Here is a 26,228-nt window from a genome sequence, read left to right on the forward strand (position 1 = left end):
CATTGTCTATCAGCGGGAGGATATGCTCCTGTCGCTCTCGGCGGTGGTAGCCTATCGCTCAGCCTTTAGCCTGGCTTTCAGGCTGAAAGGAATAGACATTTCCTCCTCGCTGGATCTTTCTTCGCTCATACGTAACTACGAACTTACCTGCCCCAGTCGGAAGTGAGACCTTCTGGAACATAGTTCGGGCTCTTAGGGCTCTTAAGAGATCTCCTTGCGAACCGTTACGCCAGGCTTCTGATCGTCACCGGTCTTGGAAGACGGTGCTCCTGCTCGCTCTGGCCTCGGCCAAGCGTGTCAGCGAAAGTCATGGTCTCTCGTACGGCGTCGCCCACTCAAGAGGATAGGTGGAGGTAACGTTCAGGTTCATCCCTGAGTTGGTTACTAGACTCAAAATCTGGGAGTCCCGGACCTTCGGTCGACTCCTTCAGGATTTCGAGTCTCCGTTCTGTAACAGATGACCCAGACCTTCTCCTACTAGGCCCAGTAATGAGTCGGAAGGGTTATCTTAAAGAACAGCTGCAGTTCGTCCTCGCGTGCAAGCCCTGTTTGGGAGTACAGGGAGGATGGACAGGAGGGTCATCAAGAATGCCTTTTCAGCCTGGACTCAAAGGATCATCCATCACACCCTGTATCCAGATCGTCCTCCGTCACGTCGCCTTAGGGCACACGATGTCAGAGACATCGCAACGTCCCTGACCTTCAAGAGAAACTGCTCTGTGACACAGGTGCTACAAGCTGGAGTCTGGAAGCGTCTAACGACCTTCACAGCCCACTACCTGCAGGACGTGATCCACTGGAGCCTCAATACGTCTATCGGCCCTGTGCTGGCTACACAACAGCTGGTCTAACCTCAGGCTCCTTATTGGACAGGTAGCAGAAGGTTGAGGGCATTGCTATCCGGTTTTAGACTGTATGAATGAAAGAAGTATGTTTGGCCCTTACTACTTTCTTCATCCTCCCCTCTCTTGGGGAAAGCAGCATCCTGGGTTCTCTGCATAGCTGACCTCAAACCTCTGCAGGTAAACCATGCTTCCTTGTGTTCCTAGTATTGAGTTAATACTGTCGCGTCCCCCATACCCTGACGAGGTGGTATTGGGAACGTCCTAGCCTAGAATTCCAGCTAAAGGACTTCAGGTCGACTTCCTAGGACAAGTCACACTTCTTCCCTCCACACACAAGCTTATGTAGGCTGCACGTTTCTTGCGTAGCAAGAACTTGCGAGGTGCAGGGACTCTTTTTCTCGAGTGCGACTCACTCGGATTCTGAGTCCCCGGGTAAGCCAAAGCCAGTAAGGCTGGAGACTTTCCACCCTGCCTAAGGGTAAGTCACCCTAAGTAAATAGCGTGGTTTGTATTTCGGTTACGGAACAAATGACAAATTCGGAGATAATTTGTATTTTTCCTAACCATACAAACCTTAGCTATTTACACATATTTGCCCGCCAGCCCTGTCCCCCAAGGCAAGTCCTACCTTTAAGTGAAGTGAAGCAGTTCACCGGTGTGTGAGGGGGGAGGGGTAGCTAGCTACCACTCCCCTACCCCCCGCTAACTAGCACGGGGGTAATACACCCTCGTTAAATTCTAATGGCTCGTCCTTTCAGCTACGCCGAAAGTAAACCTTATGTAAATAGCTAAGGTTTGAATGGTTAGGAAAAATACAAATTATCTTCGAATTTGTCATGTTATGTGTATGAGGACAGAGGAGAATCTGTAAAGAATAGGCCAGAGTATTCGGTGTGTTTGTAGACAAAGGGAAAGTGAACCATAACTAGAGAGAAGGTTCCAATGTACCGCTGTCTGGCCAGTCAAAGGACCCCATAACTCTCTAGCAGTAGTATTTCAATGCGTGGTTGGTGCCCTGGCCAACCTACTACCTACAACAAAGAAATACTGTACTAAAAGTAAAAGAGTAAGAGAAAGCAAATACAGTATTCCTCACTTATTTCAATTAGAAATTAATCGTTAGGAAATTCGACCGAGAAGTACTGTACAGTGCATTACTCCTTTAGTTAACTAGCAAACCTATCATTACCTAATCTTTCTAATTGAATTATCTTAAAGCAACAACAAAATTTTCCAAAAATATGAATGATCCCAATAACTGCAGAACAAAAACTTTGGACTAATGCTAACTAGGAAGAAAGATAGTAATGACAATGAGTTTTTTAAAGGACTTCTTTGTTTAACTGTTGAAGAATGACCCATTAAGTAGTTATTATTACTACAGTAGTTCTTATACGACCATATGACTTAGGGAAGCGAATTGAATGATACAATGACTGTGAGTAGTAGATTGCAACACTTTTGGTGTACCACAGGCTCTGTGCCTTGAAGCAGTCCGTAATAGAAGTAAATTTTTAGAGGTTAAAACTTTACACTGGACGGACAATAATATCAGCCTAAAGTATTTTTTATCCATGAAATTTTATTGTCATCCTTTTACTTTTATTTCCAGATGGAAGTCGGCCGAGGATATATTCATGTCAAGCAGAGGAGCCAAGATGTCCGCGGCTCCCTCTGGGGAAGCGAGCGAAGTCGAGGGATTAGACAACAATCAAGTAGCCGCCGAGGTGTCTAACAACGGCCATCGTCTGGTGAATTCTGTGTCAGCTTACCCTCTCGCAAACACCACCACCAACACTAACTCCGCTGCTGTCTCTCAGAGCATGTCCAGTGCCACCCCTGCTGTTTCTACCTCTACCATAGCTTCCACTTCATCCTCATCCTCATCATCAGCTGCATCCACCACCTCCTCCGCTCACGTTAACGCTCAGTTACCTCTGTCGTCATCCTGTTTGGCCATGTCAGATTCACACACAAATACAAGTCACACAAATACAGGTTTGGGTTTCTCACACAACACTGATACTGTCGCCTCACACTCCACGAGTACACCGGTGTGTGAGGGAGAGCCAACTTTTGCCCGCTGTAACTCCGTGGGGGGAGTGGCACCCCTTGATTTGTCGGGGATTCCCCCCTTGACCCAAGTCACCCTGCCGACACCCACGGAAAATGGAGAAGGCCGATTCAGGTAAATGATTATACAGTTTATTAACATTCATCATTATTTACTCCTTTGGTTGAATGCAGTAGCTAAGTCTTAGGTAATCATCTGTATTTAGAATTGAATATTTTCAGTAATATGTAAGTGAGGTTACTAATTAATGGAATACAGTGAACCCTCGCTACTTCGCGGTTCGACCATCGCGGATTCACCACTTCGCGGATTTTTTTCATAACCCATGTATATACATATATCGCGGATTTTCCGTAAATATCGAAAATACCGCGATGTGACCGATGGTGCGAGATTGGAGAAAGTAAGAAAAATTGAATCATGATTGATTTTCAATATAAATGAAACTTTGAGGAGCAACAAAGATATCATTTGTTAGAGAGATAGAGAGAGGTAAGGAATGGGAGGTAGTGAAAAGTAGCCCACAGAGAGAGAGAGAGAGGTAGAGGTAGAGAGGTAGAGGTAGAGAGAGAGAGGTAGAGAGGTAGAGAGAGAGAGGTAGAGAGAGAGAGAGAGAGAGAGGTAGAGAGAGAGAGAGAGAGAGAGATGGAGGGGGGTTTAAATGTAATAAACAAAAAAATTTGATAGGTTATAACACATTGGTGCTTATGTAATATCAACTGTATACTGTAGACGGTTTGAATAAGTTAAGAAATGGTATAAACGATACTTTGTTAGTGTATTCGTACACACTCAAGAGCGGCAGCTGGATGACAGCTGATGTAATCACAGCCAAAAGTAAAACAAAAAGAAGTCAACAATACTCGATTTTTAAAACACACCCGAAATTTAAAAACAAAAGTACACGCTTTCTTAATGTGCAATTAACTATTTAAAGAGTGGCAATTTTCTAGAATAAAATGGTATTTCCCAAAAAATAGTGGTTTGCTGATGAAATCGGATGCCGTATTTTTAGCTATGATTGAAATGGATGTAGACTCGGCCTAATTTTTTCGTTTCGTATTTAATTGACACTAAGAAAACTAATTTTAGTTTCTTCATCTAAATGTAAGTATTGTATAACACGAAGAGAGAGAGAGAGAGAGAGAGAGAGAGAGAGAGAGAGAGAGAGAGAGAGAGAGAGAGAGAGAGAGAGAGAGAGATGAATCAGCTGTTGTAATCAAATGGCGTGTTTTTGTTTCGTGAGAATTTCATCGCCACGACTATAACAACAACATACTGTACTGAACTTTACAGTATTATACAGACTACTGTAATATGATAAAGTAAAATATTTGTAATGTATTTTATATGAAATGGGGCTATTTTTTTTGTTTAAAATTTACATTTACGTATGTAAAACAATCTCTCTCTCTCTCTCTCTCTCTCTCTCTCTCTCTCTCTCTCTCTCTCTCTCTCTCTCTCTCTCGTAGATTGTTTTCCTGCTTTGCTACGCATGTATGATTTTATATAGATACAGTAAATAATATTTGTAATAACATATTTTATAAAAGCTTTTACTGTAATATCATTATTTATCACTTTCATCATGCACGTTAAATTCCTTAGTTTGTTTACTGAGCGTACTTTATGACGCCGTCGTTTCAGGCGGCGTCATAAAGAAAAACATTTCATTTGGAAGTCCTAAGAAAAATTAAGTAAAACATTAGTAATAACCAAATCAACATACTGTACTGAATAATCAATATAATCAATGCAAAAACTAACCTATACACAGATGTGTAAATGCGTTTGTTTCTTCATTATAATCAGAGATAAACGTAAGCAAAACATTGGTTGCCATTTTTTATCGTGCTATTTGGCGTGTTTAGGAAACGCATGATATAAAGTCGCCTTTAATATTTGTGCCTGTTTTAGTTTAGGGTACGTTAGTACATGCATTAAGTGTTCTGTACATTAAAGGGTAGTTTGTTAACAGTACTACGTACAAGGGAAGGTTTTAAAAGTCTGAATATACATGTTAAATAAATAGGTAAATATGGTGTCACTACTTCACGGATTTTCACCTATCGCGGCCGGGTCTGGAACCTATCTACCGCGATAAACGAGGGTTCACTGTATTCCTTTATTCTTATGGGATCCAAACTATTGCTTTACATGTCTGTTTTCTTCTTTGGTCTAAGTAGGTTAGATATGCACTACAGAATTGAAACTGCTTCGTTTTCTCTCAGCTTTTCTATGAGATGATCATGAGGCTCCTGTCCTTTTCATAGATGCAATCATTTTCTGCCGCGTACCTAAGTTTTTTTTTTATGGCAGAATGATTTTATGATATATGGTAAAAAGGTTTTCCAAGAAATTCCTGGAATCAATGTTATAGCTATGTACAGTATTCATTTTCTGTTTCATATGAACAGTAATTGTTTCTTAATGGTAATTTATATATATATTGCTTTTTTAAATATTAAACTTAGCCGGTGAATATATAATAGCTGACGTCTCCGACGGCTCGACAGAATTCAAAAACTCGCGAGCGATCGCCATGAAGGTAGCGGGTGTGCCCACCAGCGCCGACTATCGGCCAGATACCGCATATACATGTAAACAGCTCCAGTTCTTCTCTGTCGGTTTCATCGACAAGTCGATTCCACTCGCTATTATGACCTCGAGTTTTCTACCGAATTGGTGAAGTACTTGGTTTTGGTTTTATTGCTTTCGCTGTGTTGGATTATTCAATACTATCCTCAAAAGAAATGCTTTTGAAAGGAGAGTAAAAGTGTTTTGCCCTTGCTCTTTTATCTCTGGTTTTTTCCATAGAGTAATGATGGCCGACCCTTCCCTTAGTGTACGGAAGTGTGTTTTAGGCTTTTAGCAATTATCTTATCACGTTATAAATTGTTGTTGTTAATTATAGATTTTCCTCTATATATTTTATATCTCACCCGCCTTTATTAGGCCTCTTCGATTAGCTTTCCATTTATACTAAACATCAAGATAAATTTTTATGTTTTGTTTATATGCGGCCTTACCTATTCCTCCCCTAGTCCGAGAGTAGGCGGTCCTAACTTGGAAACCGAAGTTAAACAACGTTGAGCCCATTCAACTTTTATTTTCGTTAAGTTTAAATCATTTGCTCTGTAAGAGTTATGAAATGAATATTTTTTAGTAGATATTTTATGAAAGATTTTCTTTGAATAGTCTTCGTGCTGTTTCAAAGATGAACTAACGTTTGGTTTATTTATGCTACGCAGTTTGCGCTCTATCGTTACGATAGAGAAAGAGAGAATCACGGTTTCACTTTGCAGAAAGAGTAAATGATTCTGACGTTTTGTTCATTCTTCTTTCAAACTGAAATGTTTTAAATACTAATTTAAAGGAACTTGTTAATTTTCAATTTCTTAGTCCTTTCAGTTTTTTCCTTTGGTCAAATAACCTGTTTATTGACGAAGGGTGAGTGGGCATTTCTCTTCTGTGTGAAATCAAGAGAGAGAGAGAGAGAGAGAGAGAGAGAGAGAGAGAGAGAGAGAGAGAGAGAGAGAGAGAGAAAGAGAGAACGTTCCGATCTTTATTCTCGTCCCAAGCGAGTAACGTTGTTCTCGATTCAGTTTTTTACTCTCGTCCCAAGTCTCTGTAAGGGGAGAAAGGATAAAACGTTTTTAGTTTTTATTCTCGTCCCAAGGCACTGTACGGTGAGAGATTGAAAACGTAGTCTTTAATGAACTAGTGTTTAGTCTCCTCCCCAGTCACTGATCCTTTCAACTTTATATATTTCCGTTTTATTCGATATATATGTTTACTGATTTTTGCTTGTACTAATGTGCTTACATTATACGACTCATTTTGCAATTATAACCTTTTGATGTAGGGGAGAATTGCGTGCTTCAGGTAGAAATCAGTTTTATTCATGCCTAATGTGAAATTATTGAAAAATACGATTTCAGTGAAGTAAGTGCAAAAACAGAAAATCGTAGCGATAAAGTGATTATTGCGCAAAGTGTTTTTTAGTGTTGCGACCGAGGGTTCGTCTGTTCGTGCTTGTCGTTCACCTAGTCCGAGACCTCTTTCAGGCTCCCATGCTATCAGGGAGAAGTAATGTCGTAGGACTTATGGGGACGAGAGGCTTTAACCAACGAACAAACGTTCCCTCTATGGTATCGGGCGTGTCTAGCAAGATCGCCCCTACCATAAGACGAGCGAGGCTGTTTTTTCTCCTCGTCATCCGAAGGCTTCTCGCAAAAGAAACCTTGGAGCAAAGTTTCTAGACCCTTAAAGCGGAAGTCAGTCCCTTCAGGACAGGTCCAGCGTCCTGGCTGTAGCCATGGGGACAGCTCTGACCCTTTGCAGTCGTCGGAAGACGGTTCGCCTATTAAACGCAAGCGTAACACGGGGTCCGAGGGTCGCGGTAAAGGCAATGTTTTGCCAACACAGACGTTACCGTCGTCTCGGCCCGTTCCGACTCCTGTTGATCCTAAATGGGTTGTCCTGCAGGACATGCAGACTAAGCTTGCCTCCCTTATGGAAAAGTATGACGTTGAGCAGGTTCACGATGAACCTTCGCTTTCGAGTCACCGTTACACTAAACGAGACTCTGGCCGTCAGCCGCCCAAATGAGCATTTACTCGTCCTATTGACGTTATGAAACGTGATGTCGGTAGTTTGTCACGTCAGTCACGTGACTTGGATCCTCACTCGCTGCAGTCCCGTGTTGACTTTCAGCCGCTGCCGCAGCCTCGTGTTGACGTTCAGCCGCTGCCGCAGTCTCGTGTTGACGTTCAGGACGTTCGCCAACCATCTCAGTTGCCTTGTTTTGACGTTGAACGTCAAGCACCGCATTCAAGAGTGGTTTTAACTGCTCTATCTAGGCAGTCAAGGCAGTCTCGACTTGACGTCGAGCGTCCTCCCGCACCTGTTGTTGTTGCTGGTCAGTCCTTTAAGCAGTTACATGACGTAGCGTCCTTGACTGCTACTGTTGCTCCTTTGCGTGTGGACTCTGCTTGTCAAGCATTGCCACCACGGCAGGTCTCTCCCTTGCTTGAGACTCTGCAATTGTCGGACGAGGTTCCTTCAGATGAGGAAGTTGCTGATCCCCCTCCTACTGATATTCCCTTGGGGACTTTGTCAGACGGAGAGGAGCCTAAAGCTGCTCAGCCCTCTATGGACTTTAAATAAATCATGCTGATTTTTAAGGATCTTTGTCCGGACCATTTTGTAACTGCTGCTCCTCGTTCGCCTAAAAGTCAGAGTTTACACTAGGCCTAGCTACTTCGAAGCCGTTGTTTTCTAAGCTAGTGCTCTCTCGCTCTTCTAAGAGAGCTTTACGTTTGCTAGGCGACTGGTTGATCACCAGGAGGAGTTTGGGGGAGACAGCCTTTGCTTTCCCTCCTTTTAAACTGGCTTCTAGAGCGAGCGTCTGGTATGACACGGGAGAAGTTCTCGGCTTGGGAGTTCCTGCCTCTGCCCAGAGAGACTTCTCAAGCCTCATAGACTCTCCCCGGCGCCTGGCCATGAGACGCTCCAAGATTTTATGGTCGGCTTCAGAGCTAGACCATCTCCTGTTAGGAGTTTTTCGAGCGTTTGAAGTTTTGCTGTACAATTATGTCATGCATGAACAAGGCTATCAGGGATGGCTCCAATGATCTGACAGCCACGTTCTCTGCAGGAACAAGACTATCAGGGATGGCTTCAATGATCTGGCAGCCACGTTCACTGCAGGAGTACTTAAGATGTAAGTGCGCTCAATGTGTTCATTGTCAAGACAAACTTCACGATGAAGACTACCAAGCTGTCTTGACAGCATTAAGGGAAGGCGACTGGATGGTCTCTCTCGACCTTCAGGATGCATACTTCCACATCCCGATTCATCCAAACTTTCAACTACATCTGAGGTTTGTGGACGGGAAAGTAATGTACCACTGTCGAGCACTGTACTCCGACCTCATTCCTGCTCCTCTTGTTTTTACAAGGCCCTTGCAAAATGTAGCAAGCTTTCTACATTTTTTTAGGGTTCAGAGCCTCCCTTTATTTTGACGACTGGCTAATCAGGGCGTCGTCATTATATCGCTGTCTGGAGAGCCTCTAATGGACATTAGACCTAACCAAGGAGCTAGGTCTCATAGTGAACGTAGAGAAGTCGTAACTTACAGTATCTCATCCCAGACTATTCTTTTTTTGGGAATGGAGATACAGTGTCTGATTTTTCAGCCCTTTTCGTCTCCCGCAAGAATGGAACAAGCTCTGTTAAAAGTCCTTCACTTGCAAGAGAAAAACAGTTGCTCTGTAAGAGTTTGAACTAGCCTCGTGGGAACTCTTTCATCGCTGGAGTAGTTTATCTCTCTGGGGAGACTCAACCTATGCCCTTTCCTATTTCACCTAAAACATTGGAACAAGGAGAGGGGCTTAGTGAGTATCTCTTTCCCAATCTCCAATTCAGTCTAGACATGTCTGACTTGGTGGGACAGCAACATCAGACTTCGAGAAGGTCTTTCTCTTGCGATCAAGAACCCAAACCATGTGTTGTTTTCAGATGCAGCGGATTTGGGTTAGGGAGCTCCATTGGACAGTCTGGAAGGCTCGGGTCTTTGATCCACGGATCAGAAGGAACTCCATTTAAGGCAGTAACATCTCTCCTTTGGCGAGATTTGTGCAGAAATGAATGTCTTGGCGGACGGCCTCAGCAGAAGAGGACAAGTCATCTCCATGGAGTGGACGTTGCATAAGACTGTGTGCGAGAAGCTATGGATGACATGGGGTCTACCCACCATAGATCTTTTTGCTACTCTCTCTGACAAAGAGGCTCTCGACTTACTGCTTTCCAATTCCAGATCCAGAGGCAGCTCACATAGACGCTTTCCTGCTGGACTGGTCTCACCTGGACGTTTATGCCTTTCCACCTTTCAAGATCCTAGACAAGGTGCTGCAGAAGTTCACCTCTCACGAAGGGACCAGGTTGACATTGGTTGCTCCACTCTGGCCCGCGAGAGAGTGGGTCACAGAGGTACTTCAATGGCTGGTAGACGTTCCAAGGAGTCTACCTTTAAGGATGGATCTCTTACGGCAGCCCCACGTAAGGAGTCTTCATCAAAGCCTCCCCGCGCTTCGTCTGACTGCCTTCAGACTATCGAAAGACTCTCAAGAGCTCGAGGATTTTCGAAGGAGGCAGCCAGAGCGATTGCGAGAGCTAGGAGAGCATCTACCATCAAGGTCTATCAGTCGAAGTGGGAAGTCTTTAGAGACTGGTGCAAGTCATCATCCATTTCCTCTTCCAGTACCTCTGTAGCCCAAATTGCAGACTTTCTCCTACATCTGAGAAATGTTCGCTCCCTCTCAGCACCCACTATTAAGGGCTACAGGAGCATGTTGGCGTCTGTGTTCAGACATAGAGGCTTAGATCTGTCCAATAATAAAGATCTCCAAGATCTCCTTAAGTCCTTCGAGACCTCTAAGGAGCATCGTATGGCAACTCCTGGATGGAACTTAGACGTGGTCCTAAGGTTCCTAATGTCCGACAGGTTTGAGCCATTACATTCAGCCTCCCTGAAGGATCTCACCCTCAAGACGCTTTTCTTAGTGTGCTTGGCTTCGGCTAAAAGGGTCAGTGAGATCCATGCCTTCAGTAGGAACATCGGCTTTTCTACAGATAAAGCCACATGTTCACTTCAGCTTGGTTTTCTTGGCCAAAAATGAACTGCCTTCTCGTCCTTGGCCTAAGTCATTTGATATACCTTGCCTGTCAGAGATCGTAGGCAACGAGCTTGAAAGAGTGCTGTGTCCAGTTAGAGCTCTGAAGTTTTATTTAGCTCGGACTAAATCCTTACGAGGTGGATCTGAGGCCTTGTGGTGCTCAGTTAAGAAGCCTTCATTGCCTATGTCAAAGAATGCTTTGTCATATTTTATTAGATTTTTAATCCGAGAGGCTCATTCTCACTTGAGTGAAAAAGATCGTTGCTTGCTTAAGGTTAAGACGCACGAAGTAAGAGCTATAGCAACTTCCGTGGCCTTTAAGCAAAACAGATCTCTGCGAAGTATTATGGACGCGACCGTTTGGAGAAGCAAGTCGATATTCGCGTCATTTTACTTAAAAGATGTCCAGACTCTTTATGAGGACTGCTACACACTGGGTCCATTCGTTGCAGCGAGTGCAGTAGTGGGTAAGGGTTCTACCACTACATTCCCTTAATTCCAATATCCTTTTAATCTTCTCTTGAAATGTTTTTAATTGGGTTGTACGGAAGGCTAAGAAGCCTTTCGCATCCTTTTTGATTTGGCGGGTGGTCAAATGTCATTTCTTGAGAGCGCCCAGATTAAGGGTTTTGATGAGGTCCTGTTGTATGGGTAGTCGCCCTGGATACTTCAGCTCCTGGGAGTCTTTCAGCATCCTAAGAGGATGGCTGGGCTTCGTGAGGAAAGCGGACTAACAAGGCAGAGTAATTGTTAGAGTCAGCTTCCTTACCAGGTACCTATATTTATTTGGGTTTTGTTATGATATAACTGTCAAAAACTCTAAGCATATACGCCGTAAACTGTATTAATACTGGTCTCTACCCACCACCATGGGTGTGAATCAGCTATTATATATTCACCGGCTAAGTTTAATATTTAAAAATGATATTTTGATTATAAAATAAATTTTTGAATATACTTACCCGGTGAATATATAATTTTCAATATTAAACTTACCCGGTGATCATATAGCTGTCAGCTCTGCTGCCCGACAGAAAAACCTAAGGACAAAATACGCCAGCGATCGCTATACAGGTGGGGGTGTACATCAACAGCGCCATCTGTCGAGCAGGTACTCAAGTACTCCATGTCAACACAGAACCAATTTTCTCTCTGTCGTGCCACTGGCAAGACCTACTAAATACGCTGTTGCTTTCTGGATTGATTTTCACGTTATTTGGTGAAGTATTCATTTCTGGTTATTAGCTTTCGCTGTGCAGAGGTTATCTTCAATACTTCCTTGCATTCTTTTATTGAATTTTGGATTATTTGTTGACGACTTGGATAGATTTTGAATCCCCCCTTTGACTAATTCAAGATGTCTGACCCTTCTCAAGTCCCCAAATACAGGAAGTGTAGTGCTAGGGACTGTTCAAGGCGTCTTCCGAAGGCCTCTATCGATCCGCATACCATTTGTTCCAATTGTCGGGGTAAAACCTGTCAATTGGAAGATCGATGTGAGGAATGCGTTGGGCTTTCGGAATTCGATTTTCAAGAATTCCTGAAATATTCACGTAGGCTAGAGAGAGATAGAGTCAGGAGGAGTTCGTCTCGCTCAGTTGATTTTTCCTCTCCCCATGCCCCACAACCTATTCCTTCCCCTGTAGTGGTTGCTCCCGACCCCCCTTCTAGCACTCATCAACCTTCGATGGCAGATATGATGCGTGCCATCCAGGCTCTGGGTGAGAGAGTCGAGTCATTGGCGAGTGACCGCAACCAACTCATGGCTGACGTCAGGGAGTTGAAGGGTAAAAGTGCAGTGGGAAGTGAAGTGAGTGTTGGTGCAGTGAAAAGTGTTAGTGTTACGCATGAGGGTGCGTCTGTTCGTGCCTGTCGTCCTCCCAGTCCGGGACCTCTTGCAAGCTCCCAAGCCCAGGGGAGAAGCAATGTCGTACGACCAAAGGGTTCGACAGGCTTTAATCAGCGGACAGACGTTCCCTCCGTGGTTTCGGACGTATCTTTCCTAGATCGCCCCACCCACAAGAAGACGAGTGAGCCCGTTCATTCCTCGTCTGCGGAAGAGGTTTCACGCCAGAAACGATGGACCAAGGTCTCACGGCCTCTTAAACGCAAGGTCCCTTCCGCGCAAGTCCAACGGCCCAGGTGTAGCCACTGGGTCAGTTCGGACTCGCTGCAGTCTTCCGACGACTGCACACCTCCTAAGAGAGGCAAAGTGGTACCGCAACAGGCAGTAACACCGTCTGTTGCCGCACCTGCTGCTGTAGACCCTAAGTGGTCTTTGCTACAGTCTATGCAGACTCAGTTAGCTTCTTTCATGCAGGAGTATCGTGCGGAGAAGGTTGACGCTGCACCCGTTAGCCTACAACCAACCACGGTTGTGCGCCCAGTAGACGCTGAGGCTGCCTGCTCCCGCACTCCAGCTGTGAGAGTTCCTCCACCCATGCGCAGTCGACCCTGCCAGACGCATGTTGACGTTCACCGACGCACGGAACCCTCCGTTGACGTTCGCGTGTTACCACAACAACAGGAGGGTGGAGTTAAGTTGCCGTGTTTTGACGCTGTGCGTCAACCTCCGCAACCCACTGTGGTTTCCGCTACTCGACCGCAGTCAGGAGTAGACGCCTTGCGTCCCCACACAGCTATGGTTGTTGCCAGTTCACAGACTGACCAACGTTTCCATGACGTTGGGTCCAGTGCAGCCACGCATGCACCCGTGCTGCCGGACTCAGCCGACCAGCTTTTACCTACTCCTTTGCCGCTTCCTCCTCAACATTCAGACGATGGACTCTCTGATGATGACGAAGCTGCACATCTTGATGACCAACACACGGACATCGACGAACCCAAGACCACGCCTCCCTCCTTAGACTTTAGGAAAGTGCTTGCGCTGTTCAAGGATTTATATCCTGATCAGTTTGTGTCTGCAGCACCACGCTCGCCTCCCTCTGAGTTCGCTTTAGGCATGCAGTCATCCGCACCTGCCTTTACGAAGCTCGTACTCGCTCGCTCGTCCAAGAGAGCTTTAAGAGTACTGGGAGATTGGTTGCAGTCCAAAAAGCAGCTTGGGAAGACAGCCTTCATGTTTCCCCCGGCCAAGCTTGCTTCCAGATCTAGCGTCTGGTATGCCACGGGAGAAGTTCTCGGCTTGGGAGTTCCTGCCTCTGCCCAGGGCGACTTCTCAAGTCTGGTAGACTCTCCCCGCAGGCTGGCCATGAGACGCTCCAAGATTTGTTGGACTCCTTCGGATATGGACCATCTAATGAAAGGAGTATTTCGAGCATTCGAAGTCTTTAACTTCTTGGACTGGTGTTTGGGAGCGTTGAGCAGGAAGACCTCCCCTTCTGACAAGGAAACTTCCATGCTCATTATGTCCTGCATGGACAAAGCCATACGGGATGGTTCTAGTGAGCTTGCGGCTTCTTTCGTGTCCGGGGTCCTCAAGAAGCGGGATCACCTTTGCTCCTTCTTGTCAGCTGGAGTCACCCCATGTCAAAAGTCGGAACTTATGTTTGCTCCTCTCTCGAAGTGCCTCTTCCCTGAAGAGTTGATCAAGGAGATTGCCGCCTCCTTGATCCAGAAAGACACTCATGACCTGGTTGCGTCATCCGCACGCAAAGCCACCCCTTTGCCCTCCGTGCCTAGACCCAGGATGGACACTCCAGCGTCAAGGTTCATTCCGCCCTTTCGTGGCAGAGCCTCCAGCAGAGGAGGTGCTCGTGCCGAAGGTCAACGTGGGAGCAAGAAGAAGGGTTCCAAGTCCTCTAGAGGCAGAGTCTGACTGCCACCTTCTTCAGACAGCAGTGGGAGCCAGGCTCAAGAACTACAGGCAGGCCTGGGAGAACAGGGGCGCAGACGCACAGTCTGTGAAGTTACTCAGAGAGGGGTACAAGATTCCATTCTTGCGCAAGCCCCCTCTAGCAACAACTCCCATCGACCTCTCTCCCAGGTACAGAGAGGAGGACAAGAGACTAGCTTTGCAGCAAGAGGTGTCTCTCTTACTACAAAAGGGAGCGGTAGTCAAAGTCCGGGACCATCAATCCCCGGGCTTCTACAACCGTCTCTTCTTAGTGGCGAAGAAGACAGGAGGGTGGAGGCCAGTGCTAGACGTCATTGCTCTGAATGTCTTTGTCACAAAGCAGACGTTCACCATGGAGACGACAAAGTCGGTTCTAGCATCGGTCAGGATGGAAGACTGGATGGTCTCGTTAGACCTAAAGGACGCTTATTTTCACGTCCCCATCCACCCAGATTCCCAACCTTTTCTAAGGTTCGTTTTCGGGAAGGTTGTATACCAGTTTCAAGCCCTGTGCTTTGGCCTAAGCACGGCACCTCTTGTTTTTACGAAACTGATGAGGAATATTGCCAAATTCCTGCATTTAGCAGACATCAGAGCCTCCCTCTATTTGGACGACTGGCTTCTAAGAGCTTCGTCAAGTCGTCGCTGTCTGGAGAATCTAAAGTGGACTCTGGATCTGACCAAGGAATTGGGTCTCCTGGTCAATATGGAAAAGTCCCAACTCGTCCCATCCCAAACTATAGTGTACCTAGGAATGGAGATTCAGAGTCAAGCTTTTCGGGCTTTTCCGTTGGCCCCCAGAATCAGTCAAGCCCAAGAATGCATCCAGAACATGCTGAAGAAGGACCGATGTTCAGTCAGACAGTGGATGAGTCTGATAGGGACGCTTTCATCACTGGACCAGTTCATCGCGTTAGGGAGACTCCACCTCCGACCCCTTCAATTTCACCTAGCTGTTCACTGGAGAAAGGACAAGACGCTAGAAGCGGTCTAGATTCCTATTTCCGAGAAGATGAAGTCTTCACTGACTTGGTGGAAGGACAACATTCTCCTCAGGGAGGGTCTGCCACTGGCTGTTCAGACCCCCAACCACATTCTCTTCTCGGACGCATCGGACACGGGCTGGGGTGCGACATTGGACGGTCGGGAATGCTCGGGCACGTGGAATGCAGATCAAAGAACGTTGCACATCAACTGCAAGGAGCTACTGGCAGTTCATCTGGCCTTGAGAAGCTTCAAGTCCCTCCTTCTAGGCAAGGTGGTGGAGGTGAACTCCGACAACACCACAGCCTTGGCGTACATCTCCAAGCAAGGAGGGACTCATTCGATGACGTTGTACGAGATCGCAAGGGACCTCCTCACCTGGTCAAGAGATCGAAACATATCGCTAGTAACGAGGTTCATTCAAGGCAACATGAATGTCATGGCAGACCGCCTCAGCCGGAAGGGTCAAATCATCCCAACAGAGTGGACCCTTCACAAGAATGTATGCAAGAGACTATGGGCCTTGTGGGGTCAGCCTACCATAGATCTGTTTGCAACCTCGATGACCAAGAGGCTCCCAATTTATTGCTCACCGATTCCGGACCCAGCAGCAGTTCACATAGATGCCTTTCTTCTGGATTGGTCCCATCTAGACCTTTATGCATTCCCCCCGTTCAAGATTGTCAACAGAGTACTGCAGAAGTTCGCCTCTCACGAAGGGACAAGGTTGACGTTGGTTGCTCCCCTCTGGCCCGCGAGAGAATGGTTCACCGAGGTACTGCAATGGCTAGTAGACGTTCCCAGAACACTTCCTCTAAGAGTGAACCTTCTGCGTCAGCCGCATGTAAAGAAGGTACACCCAAGCCTCCACGCTCTTCGTCTGACTGCCTTCAGACTATCGAAAGACTCTCGAGAGCTAGAGGCTTTTCGAAGGAGGCAGCCAGAGCGATTGCTAGAGCAAGGAGGACATCCACTCTTAAAGTCTACCTGTCGAAGTGGGAAGTCTTCCGAAGCTGGTGCAAGTCGGTATCAGTATCCTCAACCAGTACCTCTGTAACTCAGATAGCTGACTTCCTTTTATACCTAAGGAAGGAAAGATCTCTTTCAGCTCCCACGATCAAGGGTTACAGAAGCATGTTGGCAGCAGTCTTCCGTCACAGAGGCTTAGATCTTTCCAACAACAAAGATCTACAGGACCTCCTTAAGTCTTTTGAGACCTCGAAGGAGCGTCGGTTGGCCACACCAGGTTGGAACTTAGACGTGGTACTAAGATTCCTTATGTCAGAAAGGTTCGAACCACTTCAATCAGCCTCTTTTAAAGATCTCACTTTGAAGACCCTTTTCCTCGTCTGCTTAGCAACAGTTAAAAGAGTCAGTGAGATACACGCCTTCAGCAGGAACATTGGATTTACATCTGAAACGGCTACATGTTCCTTACAGCTTGGTTTTTTAGCCAAAAACGAACTTCCTACTCGTCCTTGGCCCAAATCGTTCGATATTCCAAGCCTTTCTAATTTGGTTGGAAATGAACAAGAAAGAGTACTATGCCCTGTAAGAGCTCTTAAGTACTATTTGAGACGTACTAAACCATTACGAGGACAGTCAGAAGCTTTATGGTGCGCTATTAAGAAACCTTCTTTACCTATGTCGAAGAATGCAGTTTCTTATTATATCAGACTTTTGATTCGAGAAGCTCATTCCCATCTGAATGAGGAGGACCATGCTTTGCTGAAGGTAAGGACACATGAAGTTAGAGCTGTCGCAACTTCAGTAGCCTTCAAACAAAACAGATCTCTGCAGAGTGTAATGGATGCAACCTATTGGAGAAGCAAGTCAGTGTTCGCATCATTTTACCTTAAAGATGTCCAGTCTCTTTACGAGAACTGCTACACCCTGGGACCATTCGTAGCAGCGAGTGCAGTAGTGGGTGAGGGCTCAACCACTACATTCCCCTAATCCCATAACCTTTTTAATCTTTCTCTTGAAATGTTTTTTATTGTTGTTTTTTGGGTTGTCCGGAAGGCTAAGAAGCCTTTCGCATCCTGGTTGATTTGGCGGGTGGTCAAATTCTTTTCTTGAGAAGCGCCTAGATTAGAGGTTTTGATGAGGTCCTTTAGTATGGGTTGCAACCCTTCATACTTCAGCTCCTAGGAGTCGCTCAGCATCCTATGAGGATCGCGAGGCTCAGTAAGGAAGACGTACTTAAAAAGGCAGAGTAATTGTTCAAGTCGACTTCCTTACCAGGTACTTATTAATTTTATGTTTGTTATTTTGAATAACTGCTAAAATGAAATACAAAATACTTAGCTCTTAATGTTAACATATAATGCTGGTCTCTACCCACCCCCCTGGGTGTGAATCAGCTATATGATCACCGGCTAAGTTTAATATTGAAAAATGTTATTTTCATTAGTAAAATAAATTTTTGAATATACTTACCCGGTGATCATATATTAAAGGACCCTCCCTTCCTCCCCAATAGAGACCCAGTGGGCCGAGGAGAAAATTGGTTCTGTGTTTACATGGAGTACTTGAGTACCTGCTCGACAGATGGCGCTGTTGATGTACACCCCCACCTGTATAGCGATCGCTGGCGTATTTTGTCCTTAGGTTTTTCTGTCGGGCAGCAGAGCTGACAGCTATATGATCACCGGGTAAGTATATTCAAAAATTTATTTTACTAATGAAAATAACATATTAAAGGCCCCCCCTTCCTCCCCGATAGAGACCCAGCGGGATGAGAAGAACTGGAGCTGTTTACGTGTATATGCGGTATCTGGCCGATAGTCGGCGCTGGTGGGCACACCCGCTACCTTCATGGCGATCGCTCGCGAGTTTTTGAATTCTGTCGTGCCGTCGGAGACGTCAGCTATTATATATTCACCGGGTAAGTATATTCAAAAATTTATTTTATAATCAAAATATCATTTTGGTATTATTTTTGAATATGCATATTCCTTATCTTGTCATATCCTTTGTCTTCAGAAGTTTTTATTTTTATTGTTACAGTTATAAATATTTTTGCCATAGATCTCTTGTCCTCTTCTTCAGCCCTTTGACTGAGACTGATCGAGGATCTTCGAAGACTAATAAAATTATCCCCTTCTTAATGGGTAAGAATTGATCCCATGCAAAGTACACTGCTGCTTCAATGAGAGGATTGTGATCAAAACTTGAGACCAAGAACATTTATGGACTCAAACCAGACAGATCTCATAAAAAAAGGAAGCAGTGTGTTTAGAAATGAGCAATAACATGGCTTACATCCTTTCCATTAAGAACAAACTGTCTCAGTAATTTCCCAGAGGTATTGATGAACACAAGTTTTCTCGCTAGTAATAGTTATCTATCTTCGTTAGTAGGAAAGCTAGTTTTAAATAATGGTTTGTTCCGACACGAATACTTTACCTCGAATTACCTCTTCGGAGGGTCCTTGACCCTCTCTCAAACTCGACCAAGATTTCCCGCGCTACCCCCCCTATCTCGCTCCCGATAGTTTCTACCCCCGCCGCCAGGATAATTCCTTCGGCCCGGATTAGGGCAGGTCACTGCTTTTCCCGGGTCAGGACCTCATTAAGTCCTTGGTCGTGAGATTCGAAGCATCTCACTCTCTCGCTTAAAACTCTCGATCCTTTGGCGCGTTGTGTTCCCACGTGTTCCCAGTGTACGGACTTGTGTTTTTTCTGCGATAGTGCGTTTTCGCAAAGTGTCCTCAGTCCGTTCCCCTTGTGTTATCCAGGGTTTTCTGTAACTCGTTAGTGTTGACCTTCGTGTGCGAACGATGGAGAACGTGCGTCGTTGTCCTGGTCCTAGAGCAGGAAAGTCGTGTGGGGCTTTCCTCTCTAAACCAGAGGTGGACCCGCATTCCCTTTGTTCCACGTGCAGGGGTAAAGTTTGTTCCTCCTCGGACACATGTTCCGAGTGCGTGAGTTGGGACGGAATTCAGTGGGTACGGTATGGTACTAAGAAAAAGAAGTCGTCTAAGCGTTCCCCAAAGAAAGTGAATGGCGTGTCTTCCTTACAGTCGGTCAGTGATTGGTCCGACGAAGCCTCGGCCTCTCCGTCTCCTTCGCAGAGGAGTGGCCAGCAAGCCCCCAGTGTGATTGTGAGCCATAGTGTCCTCCCAAGTGAACCCAGTGTGACGGAGGAACCAAGGGCTGGCCCCTCGGGAGTAAACGGAAGGGCCGCGAGTGTTTCGGGCGGATCGGGCCACGTGGCAGGGGAGCACGTTTCCTCAGAAGACCCGGTATGGGGCAGTGTGGCGTTCTCGGTCTCCCCCCCGCCCTCGTGGGCCGGTGCGTCGGGTTCCCCCCCGCCAGAAGAGAACCACTCGAGAATTTGTCGCCCGAGTAACGACTCCTTCGGGTGGAAGTTACCGAAGACTCCAGGGAGGTCACCGCTAAGGATGGACGTATCCCTGGGTCCATGGCCTTCTAGCAGGGACAGAGTGGTCTCGGTACCCTCGGTATCCACAGCAGTTCCCGAGGACTTTCTCCAGCACCCTGTCTCGGACGGTCGGCGGCGAAGGGCCTCCCCTGCGCATCACTCTAGCAGTCGTTACGGGAAGAACGTGGCACCCTCGGACTCTTCGGAAGCAGACTCATCCTCCGAGGGAGAACGCAGGGAGAGACGGCACCGTAAGAGAGCGCGGACCGATAGCGATCGTTCCCGCTCTAGGTCGAGGTCGCGGCACAGTAGGAGGCGCCCACGCTCTCACTCCCGTAAGTACAAGAGGGAGGTCTCTCCCGGCGGCGGCGAATGGTTCTACGTGCCCCCAGGAGAGTCCAGGAAGCACCGCTCGCCAGACTCTCGGTCCAGTGATCGAGCCTCCAAGTTGTCACTGCCTACATACAACTTGGAACCGCTCGACCGGCCACGCAAGAAGGACCTCACTCTCAGGCACAAGTCCTCGAGGCCTTCGGTTCACCCCACCCGGCGGGAGGAAGCGCACTTCCGAGAAGACAGCCCGACCGAACCAGCCCAACCGGGTCGGACGTCGAGCGGGAAATACCGGTCGCCGGGTTCGGGTCTTCCCACCGGGACTGTGTCCTCCGCGTCCAGAGCCTTGGCCCAGTCGAAAGGCCTCCCGGGGTCGGTGGCACCCGCCACACGGCGAGACCCGACCGTGTACGGTGCGCCCTACGGTTGCGGGACGGCCTCCCTGGGACCTAGTAGGGAGAGGCCAGTTTACCTCCCAAGCACGGCTCCCCCCAGCCAAGCCGATGCCTCGGTCGACGGAGGCGAGGTTTCCCCGTCGGAGGACTCCGCCTACAGAAGGGTGGTAGCCCGCATCAGGAGGACCCATGGGATTCCAGAACCCGAGGCGCCGAAGGTGAATACCTGGAGGTCGAGCCTCTTGAGATACACACATCGGGACGTCCTTCCGAAGTCCTCTCTGGCCCTGCCCCTCGCCCCAGACCTAGTACTCGGCCAGGAGTACATCGATAACTTGGTGGCCAGCACTGCGGAGGCCCCCAGGTCCCAGAGTTCCTCCAAACTCCTCCAGGGTCTGAAACTACAGGCCAAAATTTATATCCCAGAAGGACGACGCCCAGGCCCCTGTAGAGTGGACTCAGCCGTGGATGTCCTAGGACAAGGCGGCTCGGACGAAAGGGCCAGCTCAGCCCCTGTGTCCTTCTCGGCCTCTGAAGCAGGTATGATGGAGGAGATGTCGAGGGACATGATTAACGTCTCTTCATGGCTGGACTGGTGGGCCTCCACGTTAGTGAATGTACAGGCCTCCACAGACCCCGACGACCCGGAACAACAGAGTCTCCTGTCGGACATTATCACTTCCGGGGGGAAAGCGCTCAAATTTATGGCATATCAGGCACTCTCCCTGACGGCCAACTGGGTCCTCCGGAAGAGGGACACAGTGCTTTCCAGAGTGGCAAGGAAAATCCCAGACAGACAGGCGCGAGTGATTCGCACCCTACCCCTAGGAGGAGAGTCCCTGTTTCCTTTGAAGGAATTGGAAGAACTGATGGAGAAGGTGTCCAAGAGGAGAGAAACCAACGTCCCTAAGCAATCATCCTCCAGGAGGCCTCCGTATAAGAGGTCAGTCTCGGATAGGACCGTGACCCCTCAAGCTGTTCCCAGCTCTTCAAGGAGGGACGCCCACTCCTCTTCCTGGTCATCATCTCCTCAGCCCTCCCGCAGGGGAGCTACAGCTTCTGCCAGCTCCTTCAGGTCGGGTTACTCCGCCTCGAAGAGGGGCAGATCAGGCCGCCCCTCTAGGAGAAGGTAGAGGGAGAGGCCCCCTACTCCCGCCCAAGCCTCGGGTTGGGGGATGCCTCAGACCCTATTGGCAAGCATGGAAAACGTATGGGGCGGATGCTTGGACGGTGTCCGTCCTGAAAGAAGGCTACAGGATCCCCTTCATAGCGGACTCACCCCCTCTTATTCCAGCCACCCAAACAGAATGGTTAGCTCCCAGGGACCCGTTGAAAAGGGCTACCCTGCAAAAAGAAGTTTCCTCCATGTTGGAAAAGGGAGCCATGGAAGAAGTCCTTCTCCCAGGGCCAGGCTTCTACAGCCGCCTGTTCCTGGTGGAGAAAGCAACGGGGGGGTGGAGACCGGTGATAGACCTGTCGGCCCTCAACAGGTTCGTCAAGAAGACGGACTTCAAGATGGACACCCCAAAATCCGTCCTGATGTCCTTGAGGGAGAAAGATTTTATGATGACGGTCGACCTCAAGGATGCGTACTTCCAAATTCCAGTCCACCCGTCGAGTCGGAAGTTCCTCCGGGTAAAATGGGGCTCCCAGATCCTGCAGTTCCGGACCCTCTGCTTCGGACTGTCGACGGCCCCTCAGGTGTTCACGAGGGTCTTCGCGACAGTCTCAGTATGGGCTCACGAACGAGGTATCCGCCTCATCAGGTACCTGGACGACTGGTTGCTCCTTTCCAGTTCAAAGGCCCTCTTGGAAGAACAAGGAAAGGACCTCCTCCGTTTCTGCAGGAGTCTGGGAGTCATTATCAACCTGGAAAAATCGAACCTAACGCCGTCCAACAAAATGGGGTACTTGGGGATGACGTTGGACACCGTGCAGGGGAAGGCCTTCCCCTCGGAAGACAGGATACAGAACCTCGTCAAGATCATTCAGCCGTTCCTGTCGGGGCTTCCCAGGAAAGCGAAAGACTGGCAGAGGCTGATAGGCCATCTGGTCTCATTAGAGAAGCTAGTCCCCCAAGGGAAGTTACGGCTCAGACCCGTACAATGGAACCTCAAGGCTCTATGGTCCCAGACAGGCTCTCAGAAAACATCGATCCCAGTCCTCCCGGACACGAAAACAGCCTTGAAGTGGTGGAGATGCCGGTCGAACTCCCTCAAGGGGATGCCCCTCGGGTCCTGTCCTCCCGAGTTTCTCCTGTTCACGGACGCCTCCAGCCTAGGGTGGGGAGCCCACCTGCGGGAGGAAACAGCAAGCGGGACCTGGTCAGAGACCGAAAAGCATCGCCACATCAACGTCCTAGAGCTAAAAGCAGTACAAAAGGCATGTCTGCACTTTGCAAGTCGGTTGAAGGGAAACACCGTGGCCCTAATGTGCGACAACGCCACGGTGGTAGCCTACATCAAGAAACAAGGGGGCATGAAGTCGAAGGAACTGTGCGACCTCACCGTAGACATCTTGCACTGGGCGGACGAACACCAGGTAACACTGCTAGCAAGGTTCATCCCCGGGAAAAAGAACGTGCTAGCCGACGGCCTCAGCAGGATAGGTCAGATAGTAGGGACAGAATGGTCCCTACAACCAGCGGTGGCCAGACTCATCCTTCAACGCTGGGGCTCCCCGGTGATAGACCTATTCGCAACAAAGCTCAACGCCAAGTTACCGGTTTATTGCTCCCCGGTACCAGACGAAGGAGCAGCCCTAGAAGACGCCTTCCAGCACAGGTGGGACAACCTGGACGTTTATGCCTTTCCCCCCTTCACGCTGCTAAGACAAGTGCTCAACAGAGTAAGAACCGCCCAAAACCTAAAGATGACTTTGGTAGCGCCCTGGTGGCCGGAGAGAGAGTGGTTCGCGGATCTGAAAGACCTGGCAAGCCATCCGCCATGGCCTCTGCCCCCCAGGTCAGATCTACTGAGTCAACCGCACTTCCTCAGGTTCCACGACAACCCTCTCTCTCTTCGCCTTCACGCCTGGAGACTATCGAGCGACTCCTGAGGAAGGAGGGGTTCTCCTCCTCCACAGCTAAGAGGATGTCCCTATATCTAAGAAAATCCTCTACCGTAGTCTACCAGGCGAAGTGGGCCGCCTTTACAAAATGGTGCGCGACAAAACAAATAAGACCTCTCAAAGCCTCGGTCCCTGACATAGCTGATTTTCTAGTGTATCTTAGGGATAAAATAGGAATGTCAATCCCGGCTATTAAAGGAGTGCGAGCAGCCTTAGGCCGAGTCTTTCTCCTGAAAGGCATCGACCTAGGGACCTCAAGACACATAGGGATGCTGATTAGAAGTTTCGAACAATCCTGCCCTCCCCAAGCCAGGAGAGTGCCTAGATGGGACCTGGCCAAGGTCCTGAAAATGTTGTGTCGTCCTCCCTTTGAACCGCTCAGAGATATCGGGGACAAAGATCTCACCCTCAAGACAGTCTTCTTGCTAGCCTTAGCTTCGGCTAAGAGGGTAGGTGAGATCCACGGTCTCTCCTACGACGTGGCACACTCCAAAGGGTGGAAGGAGGTATCTTTCAAGTTCGTACCCTCCTTTGTAGCTAAAACTCAGAACCCAGCAGTCTGGGACCCGAGGTTCGAAGGTTTCTCTGTTCCGGCCATTCCCAAGACAGGTAATACGGACGACCTGAAGTTATGCCCGGTCAGGACGATCAGGAAGTACCTGGAAAGGACGGCCCATCTCCGTCCAGGTGCCAAGAACCTCTTCGTCTCTTCAGGCGTTAATAAGAGGCAAGTGTCCAAGAACACTATTTCCTTCTGGCTGAGACAAGTCATCACTAGGGCTTATGAAGAAGACAAGGTGGCGGTACCAGGCACTCCCCGTCCCCATGACATCAGAGGCCTGAGCACGTCCTTGGCCTTTGAGAGAAATATGGCAGTGGGCCAGATCCTGCAGGCCGGCACTTGGTCACACCAGTCGACCTTCACGGCCCACTACCTCAAAGACTACTCAAGAAAGTCTTTGGATGGATTCTCCATTGGGACAGTCATCGCCGCCCTCCAAGCTGTGTAGTGGCAGGCTGGAAGACGTCCCCAACAAGTGAATAGACTCATCCCTACTTCTTCAGGAGAAGATTCAGTAGAGAACATGTCAAGAGGTAAGCCTTAAATTATAAGCGTAAGTTTTCCACTGCTACCCCCTATCCGCTCTCTGTACCCCCGCATTACGTAGCCCTCCAGGCACCATGTGCCTAACCAAGTGGCAGAATGGCTCTCCCGCCTCCTAAAGTGTAAGTCTCCGAAGAGGTAATTCGAGGTAAAGTATTCGTGTCGGAACAAATGAAAAATTTTAAGTAATTTTTATTTTTCCTAACATACTTACCGAGAATTACCTCTGAGTAATGGCCCTCCCTTCCGTCCCCGAGTGCCATTCTTCCATTGCCGAGTCGGGCTAAACGGAGGACTTAATGAGGTCCTGACCCGGGAAAAGCAGTGACCTGCCCTAATCCGGGCCGAAGGAATTATCCTGGCGGCGGGGGTAGAAACTATCGGGAGCGAGATAGGGGGGGTAGCGCGGGAAATCTTGGTCGAGTTTGAGAGAGGGTCAAGGACCCTCCGAAGAGGTAATTCTCGGTAAGTATGTTAGGAAAAATAAAAATTACTTAAAATTTTTCATTTTCATGGGAGAGCCCAGCTTCTGCTAGCACTGTATGCTTTGAGGTAACATCTGAAAGGGAGGAACAGTGAGAGCCCTTCTAGGCTGGGAAACTGTAAAGACCTTCATTGTAGTAGTCATGATGACAAGTAGAAAATTATACTGTACCTATGATTGTGTTTTTTGTTCCATCATAATGACTGCTAAAAATTTCAGAACTAGCAAACCATTGGTCAATTGAAAATTGTTTGAAAATTTTTACTATTATTATTATTATTACTAGCTAAGCTACAACCCTAGTTGGAAAAGCTGGATGCTATAAGCCCGAGGGCTCCAATGGGGAAAATAGCCCAGCGAAGAAAGGAAATAAGGAAACAGATAGACTAGTGTGCCTGAATGTACCCTCAAGCGAGAGAACTCTAATCCTAGACAGTGGAAGATCATGGTACAAAGCATATGCATCTTTAAGATGCCTATGGTATAAAGGCTATGGCACTACCCAAGAACAGAGAATAGTGGTTTGATTTTGGAGTGTTCTTCTAGAATAGCTGCTTATCATAGCTAAAGATTTTCTTCTACACTTACCAAGTGGAAAGTAGCAACTGAACAATTATAGTGTAGTAGTTAACCACTCGAGTGATGAGGAGTTTTATGTCATCTAGTGTTGTCAGGTGTATGAAGAAAGAAGAGAATGTGTAAAGAATGGACCAAACTACAGTAATAATTTTATGTGTAGGTAAAGGGAAAATTAGCCATAATGAGAGAGGGAGCTAATATAGTATTATCTGGCCAGTCAAAGGACCAAATAACACTAGCAGTAGTCTCTCAACAGGTGGCTGGTGCCTTGGCCAACCTATTACCACATATAAAATTTCCTTTATGGACTTTTAACCTCAAGTAAACTTGATTTTTCAAATTATTGTAATACCCCACCCTACAACTTTAATTGGATGAAAGAGGACATAAGGTAATTTATTTATGCAAGTCTGAATTCCTCCTTATAAAGGGACATATGTGCTCCTTATATACATACAGAAAACGAAAAAGTACTTATGACCTGGTATCATTATATGG

General features: G+C 47.6%; 1 protein-coding gene across 2 annotated transcripts in view; it reads left to right on the plus strand.

Moving 5' to 3' along the window:
* Window positions 1–26,228, plus strand: part of LOC137622350 (protein Aster-B-like) — a 111,921-nt gene that overhangs the window by 13,735 nt on the left and 71,958 nt on the right. For both annotated transcript variants that reach the window (XM_068352933.1, XM_068352934.1), the window contains exon 2: window positions 2,458–3,033. In XM_068352933.1, the coding sequence (XP_068209034.1) occupies window positions 2,458–3,033 (576 nt within the window). The remainder of the gene's footprint in view (window positions 1–2,457; window positions 3,034–26,228) is intronic.

Source organism: Palaemon carinicauda, chromosome 29 (genome assembly GCF_036898095.1).
Source record: "Palaemon carinicauda isolate YSFRI2023 chromosome 29, ASM3689809v2, whole genome shotgun sequence".
Taxonomy (NCBI): domain Eukaryota; kingdom Metazoa; phylum Arthropoda; class Malacostraca; order Decapoda; family Palaemonidae; genus Palaemon; species Palaemon carinicauda.